We start from the raw sequence: 21,608 nt of genomic DNA, 5'->3' as shown, positions 1-21,608 counted from the left end.
TATATATATATATATATATATATTTTTTTTTTTTATGACGTGCCGAGTTTGAACAATATTAGGAATCTTTTTCCCTGAGTTAATTTATTCCTCAACATGAAAATAGCAATATATACATTCATTTGTATTCTGCAGATGTTAATGATATGTACTGTCCGTGGTGTTAATTTAAATGCGATACCTCAAGCAATTAAGACGAAAAAAAAAGACCAAGTTTAGGGCATAATAGCCCATAGATACATGTTTGGATATTTCTTCGAAACTCGTCTTGAAGAATAGTAGTCATATTTTAAGACTACACCTACCTAGGCTATACATAGATCGTTCTTAAAAAGTTTAACGTCTCTACCATAAATATCTTCGGCTATAGCGCGCTTCAAATATGGCACACACGACAATTGTCAGAAACCCGTCGTCCTTCCTCGCTCCTTCGGGAATCTATTTCTTTAAAACCAAGCATGCCAGACCGATTGAAATAAACGGCATTGTCTTTCGCAAGTAATGCGGCGCCACAAAGCGGCCACATGTAAAAATGCGAGAAAAAAAAATTACGAATGTACTTCACAGCTTGAATCCAAATGAAACCGCCCGCCCGTCTTTCGAAGTTCGACGGATTTCGAACTTTTATTTTAAAAGTTCGAAGTTCGTCGAACTTTTGACTTTTTCAGGAATCGGAAGTTCGACAATTTTCGAATTCTTTAGAGTAGTAAGGTCGAAAGTTCGAAAATTATCGAATTTCTTTGCGTAGGAAGTTCAAAAGTTCGAAAAGCTTCGAACTTTTTAGTGCAAGAAAATCGAAAGTTCGAAAATCATCGATTTTTTAGTCTATCAAGGTCGAAAGTTCGACAAGCATCGAATTTTGCCGCGTAATAAGTTCGAAATTTCGAAAAGCGTCGAACTTTTTACTTTAGCAAGGTCGAGAATTCGACTTCCGTCGAATTTCTTGATATGGAAAGTTCGAAAATCGATCTCTTTCGAACCTTTCGAACCGCTTGATTCGATCATCGAACTTTCGAGCCTCCCTTCCTACAGAGCGGAGAGGGCGGAAATAGGGGGGGGGGGGGGGGGGGGGGGCGGGGGTAGGACACCGCGTACTCCTTCCCCCCCCTTCCTTCCCTTCCCCATTCCGTCCGGTTCAATGCCATTGGTCGCGTTCGCTATGACGTCAAAGCAATAGCCACGCTCTATGGCTGACACACTCTCCCATGACCTTGTTACTTTGTGACCAACACGCGAGCAAGCAAGGTCCATGCAAGGTTCCCATAAAGGCCAGGGCGCAGATATACAGGAAATGCGAAGAAGCTGGAACGAGTGAAACGAAAGGGGAGAGAGTCCTCTAAGTTTGGGGAAAGAAACTCTTCTCTCGCACGGGCGCGTTCGACCGAGAAGTCTCGCGCGCGCTCTCCAACGTTCCGGCTCATTGCCCGCCAAATCTACAATGGCATCGGCGACTCGTAAACACAGAGGCCAGATTCCGAACGAACGGAGTCCGTCCGCCCTCTCCGCATAATTTACTTTCTTTGAATCACACCTCCTTTGTTGTTCTCTCTTTTTTTTTTCTCTTTTGGGCGGGGGGGGGGGGGGGGGGGGGGGGGGGTTAGCGGTATTCTTCCCCATGTTTTTACCATCTCTCTTTGCCTTTCTTCGGACAGCCCTATCTGAAACTTTGGCGCGTTTATTGCAGTTGCAAACTGCACACACAAAAAAAAACTGTTTATGTTTGGAACTTTTTTAACACCCGACACTACCCTTGTCGGTAATATGGACGCGTCCTTTTCTTGTGCAGAAGTTGCTCATAATGGTAGTTTTCCGTATTACGAGGCAAACATATATTTATTTACCCAGTTAGTTCCCGAAAATTTTGTTTATATAGTAGGGTATCTACAAAATAACCCCCCCCCCCCCCCCCCCCGCCCACCAAAAAAAAAAGCAAAACGACCGTGCTTTTTTTTTTTTTTTTTTTAGGGTGGGGGGGGGGGGGATACATACATCGCCGATACATCGCCGAAAGCTGAAACTCTGTGAGAATATGAAGCTAACGGTTTGGGTAGGGTGCGAAAGTTTGGGAACATGATGCCACCTGGATCAAAAAAAGAATATTTGAGAAAAACAAAATTTCTTTATGAGCCGAGAGAGAGAGATAAATTCTTTATTATGGAGATGTTGGTATTCTTTAAATGACACCGGCTACTCCATAACGAGAAAGAGAGAGAAAATATAATTGAATAAAAGGAAGAACATAAAAGGAAAATAATAAAGATAAAACACATAAAGTAAAACCGTAAAAAAACATACAAACAAATCTAATTACGATTGCGAATGAGAGGACCGTTTGGGAGTCGCGCACTGATTTGCTAAATTACATACATAGTCACTCCCGTTGAAATTGACGCACGTTCGCACTTAATAATCATACACGATTCTAGTGTCCTTTAGAAAGTCACGAATGATATTCATTGCTCTGTCTTGTTTTTTACGCGTCGGCCAGGGCCCCAACAACTTGGTCGGAGACAGGGGTCTATCATCTAATATTTGAAGGCGAATCTCCATCCGGCGCCTTTCATGTTGAAAGCGTTCACAGTCAAGGAGGATATGTTGTACATCCTGATATGGTTCTCCACAGTCACATCTTGGTGAATCCCGGCGTTTAGTTCGAAATAAAAAGCTGTTAGTAAAGGCCACTTTAAGTCTGAGTCGATGGATTAATGCGTCGTATTTTTTTTTTTTCATCCCGGTGTGCGGCGGAAGCTCAAAATCCGGGTCGATATATGGTAGGAGAGTCTCTGCTGGAGTGTCCTTTAGCCAGCACTGCCGACAACGTAGATGGCGTAAGTGACGAAGGATGAATTTTGCATCTCCAGAGGTAAAGGATGTCGCTTCCATTGCATCACCATCGTGAGCTTGAGCTGCCAGGTGATCAGCCTCTTCATTTCCGGCTATTTGGCAGTGGCTCGGTATCCATTGTAGCCTGACGTTATGTCCGTGGAGTCGAGCTTGTGTTAACGTGAGTTGCACCCGATATAGAATGGTCGCCTGGGAAGTACGAAGGTGCATGCCCTGTAATAACTCTAGGGATGATTTTGAGTCCGTTAGAATAACCCAGTTTGATGGTGTACCGAATGCTTCGATGAATGATGATGCTGAAAGTATTGCATGTAACTCCGCTGACGTCGAGCATGTATGATGGGACAATCGAAAACATTTAAATGTGTCTAACATCGGGATTGAGTAAGCGGATGTTGACCCCTTGTTAGATGTTGACCCGTCTGTGTAAATATGAATGTCGTCTTTGTAGCGTGCCTCTAAATGGGAGAGGGACATTGTCTTCGCCACCAGGGGGGCCACCGAAGATTTTGATCCAAGACCAGGAATTTCGGTCTGTACCTCAAGTGGCGGAATCGTCGACGGAGGGTTGATTGAACTTGGAAGCCAATGCGCATGATGGGGTGCTGCGACGGGTAGTGCGGCGAGAAGTCGGTGAAAGCTAGACTCCGTCCGTCAAAGTATCTTTTGGCACAAGGGTCGGGCATGTGAGTGCGAAGCCAGTCGAAGATAATGACGGCATGTTTCTTGTTCCCGGAGAACAGGTACTGGAGGTTCCTTGGCCTCAGCAATGACGAGGTCACTAGCTGTTGCGCGGGGGAGTCCAAGGCATACGCGCAAACTTCGCGCAATCATGTATGTCAAGCGTTTTTCCAGTGTTGGTGAGAGGCCATGTAAAACAGGAATGGAGTATGCGATAGTCTGGCGTACTAGAGCTGTATGCAATAGCAGTAGTCCATCAGTCGAGCCTCCCCATCTGGCACCGGCCACATATCTAAGAACGTTAATGACTCTGTTAATTTTTTCCTCAAGCATGTTAATATGTCTTGACCATGTGAGGGAGAAGTCCAGCGTAACTCCAAGAAAACGATGCCACTTCACCTTTTCAATCTGTTGTCCTTGAAGTGTCAATTTAAAATTCTTAAGGTGCTTTCTAGTGAATGGAAGAAATGCAGATTTTTTAACTGAAATGTCCATGCCCCTTTCACGAAGATAACTGTATGTGTCATTAAGGCCATACTGCAATTGTTTTTGTAGTTTGGTCTCAGAAGACCCAGATACCCATATACAAATATCATCAGCGTAGATGGACACATTCAGTGGTGAAGGAAGTTTACTTGGCAGTTCTGCCATGACTACATTAAATAAAGTGGGGCTTAACACGCTGCCTTGTGACACACCATGGTGGAGTTCATGTTGTTTGCTATTTCCCTCACTCGTGCTTACAAATACCCTCCTGTGCATGAGAAAGTTGCGTATACAGCGGATCATACGGCCTCGTATCTTAAGCCGTAGAAGTCCACGAAGAACATGTTCGTGACTCACGGTGTCAAAAGCGCGATGCACGTCTAGAAATACAGCGATCGTCATATTTCCGGATGCCCGTTCATGTTCAATAGTTGTTACAAGATCTAAGACTGAGTCTACAGTGCATCGTCGAGGTCGAAATCCGGTTAATTGTTTCGGTAATACATCGGTTGTTTCCATCCACCATTGTAGACGTGATTGTATCATTTTTTCGAAGATTTTTCCTACACAGCTTGTCAGACTGACTGGGCGAAATGATCCCAGTTCTTTCGGTGTTTTTCCCGACTTCAGTATTGGAATTATCTTCGCTAGTTTCCATGAAGCTGGGAAGGTTTCTCTGTTCCACACATCATTGTAAATATCAAGTAGGCTGCGCAGTGTTCCCGGCCCGAGATTTGTAAGTGCTTCATAACGAATGTGATCATGCCCAGGGGCTGTATGCTAACGAATCGTTCGTAACTCCTCATTAAGTTCATGAATGGTGAAATTATAGTCGAGTTGCCAGTGTTGGGAATGAATTTCTTGAGCAACGTCTTTCAGTGCAGCTTCACGAGAGGCACAATATTCTGGCGATAACATTGCCACACCTGGTTGAGATAGAGAAACACAAAACTGATCAGCCACTATCACTTCGGATGTTCCTCGTGAAAGTGCCAGTGCCCGAAATGGACGTTGTTGCGTAACAGTGGACCTAAGCAAGCGCAATATGTTCCATACCATCTTAACTTGGGTAAAAGGAGAAAATCTGGCACAAAGCGTTCTCCAATGACGTTTAGCCAGCTTTTGTAGCTGTCGCCGCATTTGAGTATGGAGGCGTTGAGCCTCGCGATAGTCTTCGATTCTCCCAGGTCTCCGATATCTTCTTTCAGCTTTGCGTCTTATAGCTTGCAGCCTTTCATATTCGCCATTCACACAACCACGGTCTTTTGGAACGGGCACCTGACGTGTAGCCTTTTCAAAATTTCTGCTAATGATGTTTTCGAAGTCTTCGAGAGACTGAATTTCTTCCACCTCTTTGTTATTTAAAAAGCGGAACATTTTCCAGTTGGTAAAGTGTACCCGGTGCGGAACACGATTACCAACAATCCGGGGATGGTGTATCAGTATGGGAAAATGATCACTGCCACGCGTGTCCAAGTCTGTGCGCCAGTCAAACACATGTGAATGATCGGAGGAACACAAAGTCAGGTCTAGGCAACTTGAATAGTTTACACCTCTCAAGTATGTTGGAGAGCCGTCATTCAGAATGCACATATCATACTGGTCTACCAGGCTTTCGATAAGGCTTGCCCGAGGATCGCAGTGGGATCCGCCCCATAGGGTATGATGGGCGTTAAAATCTCCGCAAACAACGTAGGGACGTTCAAGTCTTGTGAATAATGCCTCGAACTCTGTTCTTGTCATAGTTTTCTGCGGTTCTATATATACGCCCATCATAGTGAGGTCGTGAGTGAGGTCGTGCCATAACTGACTTTGCAGACGACATACTCCAATCACTTGAATCTGAAGTAAATAACAGAATCGAGCCAAATTCTTTACGCACCCCGACTAAGCATCGACTTGTTCCTCTTGGCCTCTTTGATTGGTACATAACATAGTTAGCAAGTCGAAATTGATTATTTACACGCGCCTCTGATATTACCAGAATGGGAAAAGAGTATTGTGCAACAAATTGTCGAAAGTCCCCTAATTTTTCTTGCAAGCTGTTAGCATTCCACTGGAGGATAGATGTGCGCTTATAGACCTCAGCCATGGAGGTATCCACTCACCAATGGGCATGTTGTCCTGATGAGTGGTTCCATGGCCAGTATTGCCCTAACTTCCGGAAGGTCGCTAGAACCGGGCAGCGTTCTGATTATTGCTATAAGCGCAGCAAAAAGCATGGGAACAATAACTTGTCCAAGGTCGTTTTGTTGTTCCTGAGGTATTCTACCTGGAACTGCAGCAGCTGGTGGGTTGCGTTCATTGTTCTTTCCTCTACGAGGTGCTGCTACCGGCGGCCGTGTCGTAGGATCCGAGGTATTTTTTGACAGAGGAATGTCTTGCTGTAACATTGCTTTTGATTTGCTCCTATCTTCTTTTGGTGCCCCTTGTACGACGTCAGAGTACGTTCTCTTTGTTGATTTCTTTGGATTTGCAGATGGCGGTGGCCTTGAAAAACGTACAATGTCTGGGTTCGGGTTCGGTTTCTTTGCTCGGTAATCTCTCGTTCACGAGTTCCTTCTTGTGTATGTTTGTCGCGGACTTCTTGCATGGGCATCCAGCAAACGTTGAGGGATGTGGACCTTCACAGTTGGCACACTTTGGGTCCTGCAAAGATGTACACGCCTTGTGATTGTGTGACCCAGCGCACACTTTACAACGTTGTGGACCACGACAGAATTTTGAAATGTGCCCATATCTTTGACAGTGAAAGCATTGGATGGATGGACCAAAGTATTCCTCTACAGGGTGAGATGTGAAACCCATTAAAATGCGCTGTGGCATTGGGCGATCCGGACGGAAACGAAGAATGACACTCCCAGTCTTGTGTTCTTCGACTTTGCCGTCATCCTGTCGTCTGTAAGCAATCTGGCGCTTTTATGAGCCGATGTTCACCTCAGCCTAGTATCGTGTTAAAAAACAAGAACTGGGATTTTGGACGCAAGTGGCATTTATATGTCAATGGCACACACTTGTCAGCAAGAAAAAATAATATTGTTTTGTTTTCTTGCCGACAAGTTTGTTTATTTTTTTACTGGAATACCTTTTAAGGTTACCCACAATGTCACTCCTCGTTTTGATGACGCTAGGCTTACTTGGGCGTCGTCGTATAAAGAAATTCCGTTTCTTTTTTCAGTTACGCTCTAAAAAAAGTCTGTTCGTCTACTTCCACGCACGACACTCGGAGGGCCAATCACGGCAACTTACTGAGGCATCTCAGCAAATGACAATGCCGAAACATCTGTTTAGACCCAAAAACGCAGTCAGACTTGTGACATGAAGCATTGCAAGCGTGACTTTTTGCATTGCTTAATGTCACAGCTCAGACTGCGTTTTTTGGTCTAAACATATGTTTCCGCATCGTCATTCGCTGAGCTGCCTCCGTAAGTTGCGCTGACTGGCGGTTGTGCGTGAAAGTAGACGCACAGACATTTTTTCGAGTGTTGGAAGCACTTCAGGTTTTCAAACTTTCGACTGTCTCCAAATCGCTAGCGTCACATTGTCACGGAGTTTTGGCTTTATCCCATGCGTAGTTTATTTATGTGGGCCGAAAAAGACTTTTTTTTTTTCTTCTCAGGAACGCCCCGCATGTATTAATGGGGGTCCATATTAACCTCCCGATTGCGCGGTCTCGCAGGGCATGGCGAGTGCCGAAGATCTCATTATCTTTCCACAGCCAATCAGATTGCTGCATTAGCCGATAGGAACGCCGATGAACCAATCACGAAGTAAGAAGCCTGAAGATAATAAATAAGCCACACCCTAGAGTTCCTTGAGCTGTCTGTGATTATGCGGAGGGCAAGTTCGACCGCTTCTTGCGTATAGGGGTTGCGTTGACGTCAAAACACCGCGCTCTGATTGGCTCCGATTGGAAGGATAGTGGGGCAGACCTGAAAATCGCTATATACTTCGTTTCCCCTATAGGTGCGAGCGCGGCCGATGTTATGAGCCGAAGGGCCAATCAAACAGCACAAAAAGCGTAGCGTCATGGCGTGCTTTCTGCGCTTGATAGAACTAGCCGGCGGAGGAGCACGCACAGAGAGACGGCAAATATCAGCTGGTCTTATCAACTGCAGAAAGCACGCCATGAAGTTCTGCTTCTTTTGGTGTTTGTTTGGCCCTTCGGCTCACGACATCGGCCGCGCTCGGATCTAAGCTGAAACGAAGTATAGGCCCACTCTATGTCCTTCTAATCGGCGCCAATTAGAGCCCGTCGTTCTGATGTCACCTCTAATCCTACAAAAAAAAAGCATGATTTTTGTTTTATTGTTGCAAACACAGGTTACACATTACAGAGCGCTTCTTCTCCGCCCAAAGGTAGCGCTAGAGGTCCGAACCAGAGGACAAAGTTTCAGCGCGAACCGGTTTACCTTATTCAAAAGTTATCAATGGAAAAAAAAACGGTTAATGCGGAGGAGAGCTCGTGTAAGTTATATACATGCTGATTAAAACCTGAAACTGGTTTGAAGAACGAAAGACTCGTGAAAGAGAAAAAAAAAGGGACAAACAACGTCCCAATTTCAATGGAAATATGGGGCCCATTTTCGCCCGTTTTCGGTTTCGGGCGCCAGAGAGCTCCAGGATGTATTCGAGCATCTTCCCATTGAAATTTTCAAAAAAATCACTCGTAACTTTTGCATGACATATCGTTTTAGGCTCAAAACTTTGGCATCTGGTGCGAACCACTAGAGCTACCTTTGGGCGGAGAATAAGCGTTCGCCCATGCGTACTTTACTTTAGATATAAAAAAAAACAAAAAAAAATCGGTAAATGCTTTTTGGGTACACCCTGTACTTGTTTCCAACGCAAATATTGCTCGCACATCCGCGTTTTGTTTTCTTTTTCGTCCAATTGTACTTAAATTAAACCCACAAACAAAAAAAAAAAATATTTGTTTTCGCCGTTGTATACGACCGACCTTATTTTTTTCTTTTTTTTTTTTGTTGATGTTGTTTTGTTTTTTACTTTTTATTATGAATTTAATGATGCGACGACGGCCCCGAAGGCAACAAAGGCCCTCCCATAACTTGCTGCGCCTCGGCACTTATCTCTTTCGAACGAGGAGCTCTCACAAAGGGCACGCGTCCCTTTCGTTTTTGTTTTCTCTTTGTGGCAAATAGGGCGGGAGCGTTACAGTGAGTCCACATCGCTGAACATTACACACGAAACAATGAACGGACTACGCGCGAGCGGATTCGTTCCGATTGAATGTTCGATGGAGTTGCCTCGCGCGGGTGGCTTGCGGCAGAAAGAATGACGTTCCCGAACAGTCTATGGCTAGGCCGTAAACTTTCCGGTTTTAATGCGAAATCATTGACTATTCCGTGGAATGGAGCCGATGGCGTCTGTAAGAGCAAACTAAACGCGGAAGAAATACCCATTCTCCCATTGGTTGAGCAAAACGGGTCCATGATAGCCATTGGCGGACGCTTCACGAAAGCGGGCGCTTTCCTGAAGCGGGCATTACTATAGTCCTTCCAGGCATTACTATAGTCGTCCAAAACAGATAACCTAAAAACACCGATATTTGCAAAAAAAAAGAATAAACACTGCAAAACATCCGCCGATTTTCCTTGTAAATAAACGCCGGAAAATCTACAGCCCATGTAAAATCTATTGTTTCTTATTTTTTCTTAGGCTTTACAGATTTGTTTTGAAAAAAGCCTTGAAAGGTACGCTTATTAGGTCTGTGCAGGAGGGCTATACGGCCAAGAGGACGTTATGTAAGGCGATAATCGTCCCGATAAATCGGTTAATTAACTAAGACTCGCTATTTAACTTTTTTTAATTATTAAGGATAACAATGAAGCTCTAATAAAAAACTAATACAAAAAAAAAGATCGCTGAGCGTCCATCAAAAGCCACCGAATAAATAAATTTTATAAATGTTTAGGGGCGATGAGATAAAGTTACCACTCGTGGAACAGTAGCAACGGTAGTGGTGCAGAAGCACGCGCGTACAGTTTTTTCCCGCGTCTTATCATTAGCAATGGTCCCGCTGGACGAGTAATAACTTTAACGTACCGCCGTGCTTCCCACGAGCCCTAAATATTTCTAAAATATAATAATTGAGCGATGTTTAATGACGCTTCGCAGGTTTCTAGATAAAACAGTTTGTATATATCTCCACTAATTAAAAATGAATTAACCCCTTTCAGTTAATGAGCCGACTTATCGTGATTAATATCCGCTTGCATTATGCCCCCTTGGCCGCGTAACTCACCTGCGCAAACCGCTTGAGTGTAGCATTCACGGCTTTGAATTAAACAGATTTGTCAAGCAAACAATTACAGGAAGATCGATTGGAGGATTCTGTGGGAATGCGTTAGCATGACCTTTGGAAAACGCCACGCACATACCCTTTTGGGAATCGCTCACGCTGACCTCTTCACTTTTCTGCTTTGGCTTTCTCTTTTGCTTCCTCTATTTCTTGATGCCTCTGTTTGGCCTCGTGACGTGGTCAGTGTAAGCGCTTCTCCCAAAAAGGGACGTGTGTGGACTTTCCCAAGGGTCATGCTAACGCATTCCCTAAAACTCCACCTATGGATGTTCCTGCAAAGTTCTTTTCATCTTTTTTGTTTTCTGTACTCTGCGTGTCAGAGTACGTCGACGCCCTTGGATACGGTCATCCATATCACTCATGGAAAGAACCACATCCAGACCACTCGTGGAGGGAACTGCATCCATCGTTTTAACACTCCCACACGTCACAGCCCACGCACCGCTACTGCAGTAACCTAGAGTGAAGCACAACCGGCGACGGCAGAGGGGCAACTGAGCACGCACGGATTCCACCGCTCCGCGGCGAACCCTCCTCCTGTCTGGCTCCGCGCTATAGAAGTGCAACGCTCCTTTGACGCAAACGAAAGAGTTCGATTGGACGAAAACCCGGGGGTGTCTGTCAGTTTGTCAGCGTCGGGGAGAGAGGGACAGTTGAGGCGTGTTGACGTCAACGCTTCGAACCAAATGGGAGCATCGCACGCCTCACCCTTTCCCCCTCCTTTCTCTCTCCCCGGCACTGACAAACGAGAGACACCGCCGGGTTTTCGCCAAAATGAGTATAATGCTGACGCAGTAAAAAAAAGGAACCTCTATAACGCGTGCGGTAGAAAAGACAAGCCCTCCCTAAAAAAAAATAATAAAAGGAGCACGAGAAACAATAAAAACAGGACTAAAAATGTATTTCATTGTGTACCGTTATGTTTCTAGCCTTCCTATACAAAAGGCAATAAACAAGGACCAGTAATATAAACGAACAGATACATTAAAAAAAAAAAAACGCGATGCTTTAGGCCGTCGTAAATGCTCAGAGAAGAGGGGTTCCAAAGGCGACGAGACAAAACCAATAAGTCGTCAGAAAATGCACTATAACAAAAATATATTCCTCCCTTACCAAACGAGAAGCCGCCTAAAAAAAAAATAAGCGAAAAAAAAGTGGGGTTCGAGATAATGCCGCGATAGACGAAGCGCAAGAACACATCCGATAAACGAATCCCGGGCCATTCTTGGAGTTGGGATCAGCCTGCCTGTGTTGGACGCGCCCAGGGGATCAAGTGCTGCTAAGATGGAAGACAACAGCAGAATACCAAAGCAATTTAGACACACAGGCCAGGAGAAGGAATCTTGGTTTATTATGTATATATATCCCAGAATGAAAGATTGGGACACAGAACGCCCCCCCCCCCCCCCCCACACACACACACCCTTTCCTTCCCCCGCCCCCTTCAAAAACAAAAGGCACGATGATTTTAGGCTGTAGCCGATGAGAACACTCAAGCACAGTGTTTCTCTGCGGCACATCGAGAAAGAGAGGCCATTTCTCTGCTTTATTTACCCCCGAGCTGAAAGTACGATGGGAGCTACTCATTCGCCGGTCCAATCAACCGCCTTCGTCATCACGTGATCAGGTGGCGAAAGATTGGCGTATGACTACTTAACAGGCACCTAGCTCCCACCACACTGTCAGCTGCTTAGGGGCAGTGGTGTAGACGTTAACGAGAAAAAGGAAGGAAATACGTTGCTCGTGTCTTGTCCAATAAAAGGAACGCGTTGCAGACACACGCTACCTCAGAATAAAAGGGACACCTTACCGTTACCAATGAAAAGTAACCCACGTTACTTCCGCCCAACGTGTTTGTATTTATGGATTAGAACGCATTACAGTTCTGACATTAAAGGTACGCATAAGCGCCATATTTTGAGAAAAATCTTGAGGGAATGTCGGATGAGTGCAAGAATTCACATCACTTGGCGCCTACAAACACGAAACGGACTAAGTGTAATTTTTTTTTAATCTTTTAAAGCCTTGGGAGGAACATGTAACGAGTAACTACGTTATCCGTTACTCGAAATAAGCAAGTAAATTAGGAGTTACTGTTCTGAAAAAAAAAAGGAAAGAAAGTAAGGCGTTACAGAAAAAAAGTTAACGCGTTACCGCCAACACTGCTTAGGGCTGAATGGAGTGCAGCCTGCGACCGACGTATTCATCGTGGAAAACGTTTTATTTTTTATTATTTCTTTTGTACTATCTCTCTGTCTCTCTCTTTTTTTTTTCCAACACAAAACAAACTTTTACTTTTAAAACCTAACTTTTTTACTCACACGTCTACCATTCTTATGAGAAATATAAGAACATGTAATCGTACGTTTTAGAGCGCAGCTCTTAGGCGCCCGTTTTCGGCTTCAGCGGCATCGGCGTCGCCGTCGCCGTCGGCTTAACCGCGCGGTGCATTATGGGTAAATTTCCCCGCTAAATTTAGCAGAAAAATTTCCTCGCTAGATTTAGCGGAAAAGATTCCCCGCTAAACTTGGCGGAAAAATCTTCCCGCTAAATTTAGCGGGAAAAACTCTCCGCCAAATTTAACGGAAATTTTTCCCCTAAATGGGAGGCTAGCAGAAGAGGAGAAGAAGCATAGCCTCCTCTCCGTACCTTCTCCTCCTCCTGCTTAAGAGCTGCGCTCTAATTCGGCGTTACAGTGAATTGTAAACGTCTTTCTTTTTTTTTTTTTACCTAAAAAAAGGGTAATCTATATGGCATGTCTATTTTATAGACGCTCGTTAAAAAGAGCAATTGCCGCCAGAAGTACATACATACATACATACATGGTGACTGTTCATCTTTTAAGACCTATATTTCTCGTTCTAACAAACAAAAATTCAACATAATTGAAAAACAAAAGATTTGAGGACTGCAACATTTGTCATGTATACCCATATATTCTCAAATTCAATAATTGAGCCCCACTCACGTTGCTCATGCATCATATGTACAAGACGCCGAAGAACGATTGGGGAAGCAAGAAGCGCGCACACTATCAGTCACGCCCTGCCTTTCTCAAGTTGACAATGACAATACGCATCTACTACATATATGGCAGAATGTCGCGTCTCGTCTACCGTATACACACTAGTAACGCGAGAGAGACTAAGGTGAACAAAAAATAATTCAGACGATCGACGATCACGAGACAATCTAAGATGACGCACATCCAGCCAGTCATATAGGACGGCGCAGTAACGCTGCGGCGTTCTGTATGTAATGTCTTACACGCGGAGAAACAATAAGCGAAGCTCGATTTAGTCGAGACGTCCTGATTTATCGCCATCGGATCGATACACATGTATATAGTTTGTGTATGTAGGGCAAACGTATAAAAGCGCATGCTTTTTTTATTTTTTTTTTTACCGGGGACTTAGTTCTTTTATGTACGTAAACAGGCCCGTGCCTTTAATCAGAAACAGTCAAACGAACGACTGTTTTTGTTTTGTTTTTTGCGTAGTTTTTAGAAATGATCGACCGAACGTCTGATTTTTTTTTTTTTCGTGTATAGAGTCTTACCCTCTTCTGGTTTGGTCCGTAATGAATCATCGGCGCTTAAATGCTGAAACAAGAGATGTTCTTCGAGATAGACACCGAAAAAACAATGTAAAGCAAGTGACGCGGGAACGGACACAAAAATACCAAAACAGCAGAAACAATGAAAAAAAGAAATAGGTCTCTGTCGCTGTGTCCGTCCGGTCTTCGAGCCTAAAAGCACATGAAAGTGAAAAAGAAAAAAAAAATCAGACGGGGGTTAATAGCCGAAAACACTGACGAACGATCTTCAGGGAAAAGCGGAATCGCCCCGAACATGGAGCCCAAAGTGGGGATCTAAGAACTGAAAAAGGAGGGGAACTGAACATAAAAAGAAAAGGATGGGGGATGACGACCATGCGAACTTTGGAAAGTGAGCGAAAAATGGGCAGCGACTTGTTAATGATAGGGTTTTACGGTCTTGGTGCAGATAATGATCTTTCCTCTCTCTTAGGCTAGGACCAGTCTAGCCTCCCGCGCGCTCAAAGGGATACCGTGTGTGAGTTCATTATCTGCTTCAAGCGCTTCGTGTGTTGATGCGAGCTAGGTCGAGGCCAATTTATCTTTTTCTAGCGTTTCTTCGGTCAGTCTTCTATCGCCTTAGTCAGAGGCATACAGTGTGTGAGTTTATTTGATTCGGCGGCACCGCTTCGTGCAGTTGACTCGAGCTAAGTGAGGATTAGGGCCATAACTCCACATCAGTGTAACGACGCCAGCCATCATGGTTGCCAGTTCTTTACAATTTTATTTTAAAACGCAGAAAAAAAAATCATTTTTTGCAATCAAAGAATGTTAAAATAGTCAGCGACAAAGCACAATGATATTGGCGGCATCCTAAAACCGTGGCCACACTAATTCATAATACAATTAAAATATAGTCTTTAGACACTGTCTATATATATACATATATATGTGCAGACTGCGCAAGCACCAAAATGGCGGGTCTCCCAAGATAATTGGGGGATGAAGCGTCCACCCTCCAAGTGTAGATGATTATGCGAGATAAATCAGGATTTAGAACTCCCGATATATATATATATATATATATATATATATATATATTTTTTTTTTGCATGGTCTTTTGCTTAAAGGGATAGAGCGTATGCGTTTATCTGCTTCCGCCGGACCGCTTTATGTGCTCCTTGAGAGCCAGACCAAGATAAGTCACAATTGATTATAATAAGTTACGTGGGGTTAGGCGCGGTCCAAAGAGATAGTCACAACCCCATTTTTTATCTTCTAAACATCATGTGTTTCTTTTGTGTGTGTGTTTATGTGCTTTTATCGAAGTTCAGAGGAAAGAGGAATAATCGGGAGAACAATTTCTTTCTTTTTTTATTGTGTGTTTTGTCTCGTTTTCCGTGATGAGAGTTGTGGAGAAGCAGGTTAAAAAGTTGTCCAATATTTTTTTTTATTATGTATTTTCGATTGCTGTTTTTGCCAGTTGAGACTCCGCCATGACCGGCGGAGTCCCAACTTGATGATGGCAACTTTGGGGGGTTAAACACGTCACGCGCATGTTTCCCTGCTGTCCCGCCACACAGCGCGGCGCCACCGGTACGATCCGTTCACGAACTTTTAAACTGCCTTATGAATTAAGGAATCATTCATTTATATAATAACTAATTGGTCAGAATTGTGTGACATACCTCTATGAATAAAAATATAAAGTGTCAAACACTGCCTTTAACACATCTTTAAAGTGGCATAGCTTCGTACGGCAAAGCTGTCAGACAATGCTTCCAACCTAATCGGAGGCATGTCAAATTGACCCATTGTTTACATCCTTTTTGCTGCACCTGAGCTTTGTCAATTCTTTACCGAACGAGACATTTGTATTGTACTGGTTAAAGCGAGTTTTGTAACTATGAATACTTAAAATATAAATAGTAAAAACACGGAGGACGTTCACAGACAACCACACACAACCACCTTCTCAGACAACCCTAAGAGCGTGTGGCCTTTCGCTTAAAGCGATAGAGCGTATGAGTTTATCTGCTTCCGTCGGACCGGCCACCGCACTTTTCTTATTTTTTATGTAAAAGTGCCCTGATGAGGTTTTTTAGATCGCCTAAGTATGGCGATAACTCACTCTGCTGACTCTACGCATCCTAGAAATACCTAAATCATGACGATAAGCGGCCAATTTCTCCGTTAAAAAAAAAAAAAAAAAAAATACAATCAATGATTACAACACACCGAGGTCATCGCCGGCGATGTTCCGAAACCAGGACCACCGTCAGCCAATAGCAAGCGAAGGATCCTCGCCCCTCCGACCGGTGGAACCGCGGAGTGATACATCGAATGCGCGCAGTTCGTTGCCCATAAGGCCCGGACTACGATTCAACCCAGCGAGCGCGAACTCAAGAGCTGCCAACCGGACACATAACTCTTGTAAAAGACAAAACAACAACAACAAGCATGGTGCGTTGTTTTTGAGCCGATTATTGCAGTATTATGTTCCCCCTCCGCGAAAAAAACAAACATTTTTTTACTACTCTTCTGTGTTTTTATCATCTACAAAAGGAAACACATTTTGTAAAAACAGCGTTTACAATCTCAATGAACTGTCGCGTTTTCATTGGTCACATTCCGTCCTGGCTGCCGGAACAACGCTCCCCCCAGTGCCGGAGATGATCTCGGTGTGATCGATCTTTGATTGCTTTTTTAATAGAAAAATTTTCCGCGTATCGTAAAAGTTTTTGGGTTTGTAGGATGCCTATTAGAGCCCGCAGAGTTAGTTATCGCCATATTTAGGAGATCTGAGAAACATCCTCAGGGCACCTTTAAGCTCACCGAGAAACTACGGGCGGGTATAAAAACAAACGTCGGTGATACACATAAAAAAAAAGGCAAATAAAAAATGAGAGAACTCAATCATGTTGTCAAAGACCCCGGCACCGCAAAATGCGTTAAGCGCGAGCCAGAAACTGCCACCTCGCAGAAATTTACGTGAGGTGACTTGACGGTAGAAGTCATGTCACGTAAATTTTTCCGCTAAGTTTAACGAGAAAATTGACGCTACCTGACTTGAAATCGCACGTCGTGGTCCCGCGACGACAAAATCCTTGCCAAATTTGGCGTGGATATTGACGTCATGGTTCTTCGTGACGGTTTTTTTCATGAAGCTCCGTTGATAAAACACATTTCTTGTTGAAAAAAAAAAGAACACAACTGAACGGACTAGTGGTACTATTGGTTTCTTTAATAACGTCGGGTGCTGCTCCCGTTACTGCAAAGCTCTTTTATCGACAGTTTTACTGTATATGTCCGATAGAGCGTCCTAGATCTTTTGTTCATACCTCGACGCTGTCCAGCGGCTAGTATTGTATTTCCTTTATAAAGTGGCGGAGAGTCATTGTTAGGCCATATGGCCCTTCCCGTCCGAGTGCCTCAGACAATGCATACTATTGACTGAACCTCGAATTTAAAGAAAAGAAAAGAAAGAAGGAAACAAGATTGACTGCTGAAGGCTATATATACTATAGGGTTATCGCCGAAAAAAAACTGTTTTTTTTTTTGTGTTGGTTAATACAAATCGATGTTTGTCTCGCTTATAGTTCGACCAGGCCCTTAGCGACGTGTGAGCTGGCGGCCTCATCGCCCCAAAACAACAGCACATAGACGATAAGGCCGAAGTAGTGTATTTTGCGCATCACAGGCTTTTAGCGCCAGCCAAAGATCGAGTGCTGCGTCATCTTTCGGCTGGGACTGGTATTTAATTGGCCAAGGACGTGATTACCAACCCAACGCCGTCGCAACAGTCATATTCATGTCCACCTTTTTGCAGAGAAGGTGCCGCGCTTGCGCGAAAAGACGTTGGCGCCCCCTGTCAGCATGGTTGAAAGCATGCGAGCGTGCAGCATGCTTAGAGTGTACCATAGCTGCTGCGGAAAACAAAAATGGGGTTATGGGTGGGTTTGTTTTTCGTAATGACACCGCACTGTGTCGCCAATAATTCCACGAAATATTTTTATATATAAAAAAATTGGCTGCGACTCTCGTGCTTAATTGCCTATAACGCGTGAAATGCAGTATTTAAGGTGCGATCGTTTGAAATTATTTAGAATACAATAGACCGACGTTTCGTGGACTGAAGAACCTTTATTTTTATCAAATTCCCCGATACGCTGAGCGGGGAATTGAAATAGGCGTATAGGTCTCGTTACGTCATATCACGTGACATCAAATTTCCCGCTAAATTTAGGGGAGAAGCTGAAATGGTGTATACGTCACGGGCCGTCAGGTCACGACACACCAATTTTCCCGCCAAATTTACAGGAACAAGTGACTTGGTGGATAGGTTGCGTGACATCAAGTTTCCCGCTAAATTTATTGTGGAAACAGGATAGATGTATACACAAGGAACCTAAGGTCACGTGTCATTAAGTTTCCCGCTAAATTTAGCAGGAATATTGAATGGGTGTATAGGTCACGTGATATCCACTTTCCCGTTAAATATGGCGGAAAAAATAATCGGTGTTTAGGTCATGTGGCGTCAGGTCACGCGACATCAATTTTACCGCTAAATTTAGCGGAGAAACTGAATCGGTGTATATGTCACGAGATGCCAGGTCACGTGACATCAATTGCCGTCACATGACCTAAACACAGATTCAATTTCGCCGTTAACTTTAGCGGGAATTACCCGGACGAACGGACACCTTTTTTGGATTGATGGGTAGCGTTAAAAATGCTATATAGAAAAACACACACACACACAAAAACACCGAGCTTTCATTAGATTTTTGTTGGCCAAGCAGTATATGTCACGAAGAGAGAAGCCTAGGTAGCTGCCGGTTCGAGAAGAAAGGCAAACGGTCCACTGTGGTAGCCGAACGAGCGTTGCCGGACCTGTAGCGCGAATTTCGTCATGGGTACCTAAATTTTCGAAGGCACCGTTAAGCTTCGCTTCACATCAGTTTTCCATTCTCGAACCCAAAATAATGACGCTCTTTGGCGCCATACAATTTCTGGAAACGCGCACCAGTTTGCAACTCGTCCGTGCTTTCCCCACCTTGGCCCCCAGAAGATGATGTAACGACATTCAGCACTACGACCTCGTAACTTCAAATCTGCCATGCGAATACCACGAACCTAGAAGAAACCGGCGAAGAGTGAGCCATTGTCACCGTGAAACCCACGTGTATCGATCTGACAGCGATGCGTTTGATGCGGACACGTTGATTCCCATGTTCGATCCTGGCAATTTCGCAAGCAAACAGAACACAACAGGGCAGGAACAACACGAGATGAATTGCGTGTCCTTTTGTACGAATCAATCATCCCGCAGTGTCCTGTACTCATAGCGTGTCCTTTAGTGCGAATCAATCATCCCGCAGTGTCCCGTACTCTAAGCGTGTCCTTTAGTACGAATCAATCATCCCGCAGTGTCCCGTACTCTAAAAGAGCGCGGGCGACTCCGAGTATAGGGACCTCGGTTAAAGTAACTAGCCGCTTATAGCGACGCCCTGTACGGGTCAGCCATTCGTGTATAGGAAACGTGAATTTCAAACGATTAAAGAAACCGTAAAACATGATCGGGGTTCGAATTTTACTCGACTGCCTTTCAAGAAGTGTAGTACATTTCTGGAGGAGACAAAACCTTTTTCGGTGATTTGAGATAAAGCTTCAAATAACTGGCAACAGCGCTTTTAAGTACCAGGCTAGGTGGCGCAAGCTACCATTCCTTTAAAGCGTAGTACAGCCGTTAACTTCCATTCCGCATCCATCCATCCATGGCTCAAGTATTATTACATTAAAACTTGACTTCGCGTCTCGGTTGCACAAGCGTACATACGTACGATTAAAACCGCAATGTCAAGTCGGAAATAAACAGCGCCGAAAAAAAAAAAATACGGACAAGGACAAGAGGGAAGATACGAACGACACAAGCGCTGGACTCACAACTCTACATTTATTGAAAAATGTTTAGTTGTGAGTCCAGCGCTTCTGTCGTTCGGATTTCCCCTTTCCTCCTTGTCCGTAGTTTCTGCGCGCTGTTTATTTCCGATTGTACCATGAACCAACTCGCCCACATCGCGACTTGTAACGCAATGTCAAGCAACACACCAAGTGTGGAAAGGAGTGTCACGACGTTGGCAAACATGTAGCGGGCAATAATGGCCAGATGCGGAGAGCAAGTCGTCTGCTTTTTGCGCAGGAGCTGCGGTGACGTCAGAAGGACGCCGAGGTCTGATTGGCTTTGATTAAAAAGATTGTGGGTAGACGTCAACGCCAGGTGCCTCGAGGTCTACCCACTATTTATTTTTCAATCAGCCAATAAGAGCTCGGCGTTCTGACACCACTGCCACCCCTGTGCAAGAAGCAGACGAACTTTGCTCCGCATTGGCGACGACACGCTTCGGTGGCTCCATCTTGCGGTTCCTATTTGTGACCTAACAACCAGGATTATCGATTGCCAGCGACGAGTTCGATGGTATGTGTGAAAAGAACGGTGGAAGCCTGTACAGCCATCGCGTCCTTACACTAACACCGTCACAGTTGGTAGTCTGACAATCATCTTATCTTTATTATAGTCAGTTACGACTTACGGGTTAAGAAAAGTTTTCTAAGGAACGAAAGGATGAGGTGGAGGAACTGGAAGCTGACTAAGCGCTGAAAAAAGGATGATGTTTCCTCCTCTTTTCTCCAGCATTTCGTTTGCTTCCTTTTCCCCGATCTTCCTTTTCCTCAAAGCGCTTCTTAATCTGTAACTGACTATAGCGAAAGTAGAATTCTTCATACTCAAGACGTCATAGGGCCAGCGTCTGGCCGATCGTGGAATGCCGGCCACCGCGACGCCTTTGGTCCCTCACGTCACCCATCGGCATGCCCCGGCCGGAAATGTGAACGTGACTCCATCTGATCTTGTTGTGTATTAAGTCCCGTTCAGACACTTGCGACTTCTTAGGACCGAGTGCCTTGGAACCTCTTAAAATCTCTTACGACGAGAGGACACACTGGCGCGATCTATTGGGCAGCAGTGGAAACTTGGCGGTCCCGCATATTTTCTATTTCTTTCGCTCATTATCCTTTCTTTCTTGGTTCGAATAACTTTTGTCAACGTTATAAGCGACCATTGCTCATAGGTAGTACGCACATTTGACCTCGGAAATCCCTCAAAACCTTCACTCTAGTGAAATGCCGTTTAAGGGTCTCCGCATAAATGCCGCCAGCATGCCAGTGTGCTCTATCGTCCTAAGAAAGTTTAGGAGGTTTCAAGGCACGCGGTTCAAAGGAGCCGCAAGTGTGTGAACGGGCCTTTAGGTTGTAGTGGACTATAGTAGGAGACGACGACGAGAGTAGAATGAGGACTCTACGTTGTTGCTCATGACGGTGCACCCAAGGTAAAGGTGCTTTGTCCGGGTCACCACGGCAGGCGAAATCTCATCCGTACTCGCTCGTCTTCCAAAGTATCGGACCGCCGATCCGGGGGTATGGTTTGATCAAGTCGAAGCCGCATTCTCCTCTCGTCGTCGTCTCCTACTATAGGGAGTATTCACTGGCGGCCATAGGTGTGTGCGCGAGTGCTGAGCACGTGCTGACGGCGAGCTTCCACAGTTCTTTTGCAACGTGCATTCCGCACCATCAAGAGTGCCGGTCTTAGCAGCATATAGATGTGAGCTCGTTCTGAGCATGCGCTCTAAACAGCATCCACAAATATGGCTTCCATTGAATACTCCCTATAGTCCACTACAAG

The 21,608-nt window shown here is 44.6% G+C and overlaps 2 protein-coding genes across 2 annotated transcripts in view; one reads left to right on the top strand and one right to left on the bottom strand.

The window, feature by feature from the left end:
- Nucleotides 1–2,403: 2,403 nt before the first annotated feature.
- Nucleotides 2,404–6,129, bottom strand: LOC115329224. The gene is made up of 2 exons (XM_040218657.1): nucleotides 6,120–6,129; nucleotides 2,404–3,449 (listed from the first exon to the last, which is right to left on the bottom strand). The coding sequence occupies exons 1-2, from the start codon at nucleotides 6,127–6,129 to the stop codon at nucleotides 2,404–2,406; spliced, it is 1,056 nt and encodes a 351-aa protein (XP_040074591.1).
- A 539-nt stretch (nucleotides 6,130–6,668) lies between these two features.
- Nucleotides 6,669–21,608, top strand: part of LOC8027772 (potassium channel subfamily K member 12) — a 167,407-nt gene continuing 152,467 nt past the window's right edge. The window contains exon 1 of the mRNA XM_042293666.1: nucleotides 6,669–6,801. Coding sequence (XP_042149600.1) covers nucleotides 6,669–6,801 — 133 coding nt within the window. The remainder of the gene's footprint in view (nucleotides 6,802–21,608) is intronic.

Source organism: Ixodes scapularis, unplaced genomic scaffold (genome assembly GCF_016920785.2).
Source record: "Ixodes scapularis isolate PalLabHiFi unplaced genomic scaffold, ASM1692078v2 PGA_scaffold4__175_contigs__length_147842914, whole genome shotgun sequence".
Taxonomy (NCBI): Eukaryota; Metazoa; Arthropoda; class Arachnida; order Ixodida; family Ixodidae; genus Ixodes; species Ixodes scapularis.
Note: the sequence above shows the minus strand (reverse complement) of the source record. Positions and strands in the feature narration are given on the sequence as shown.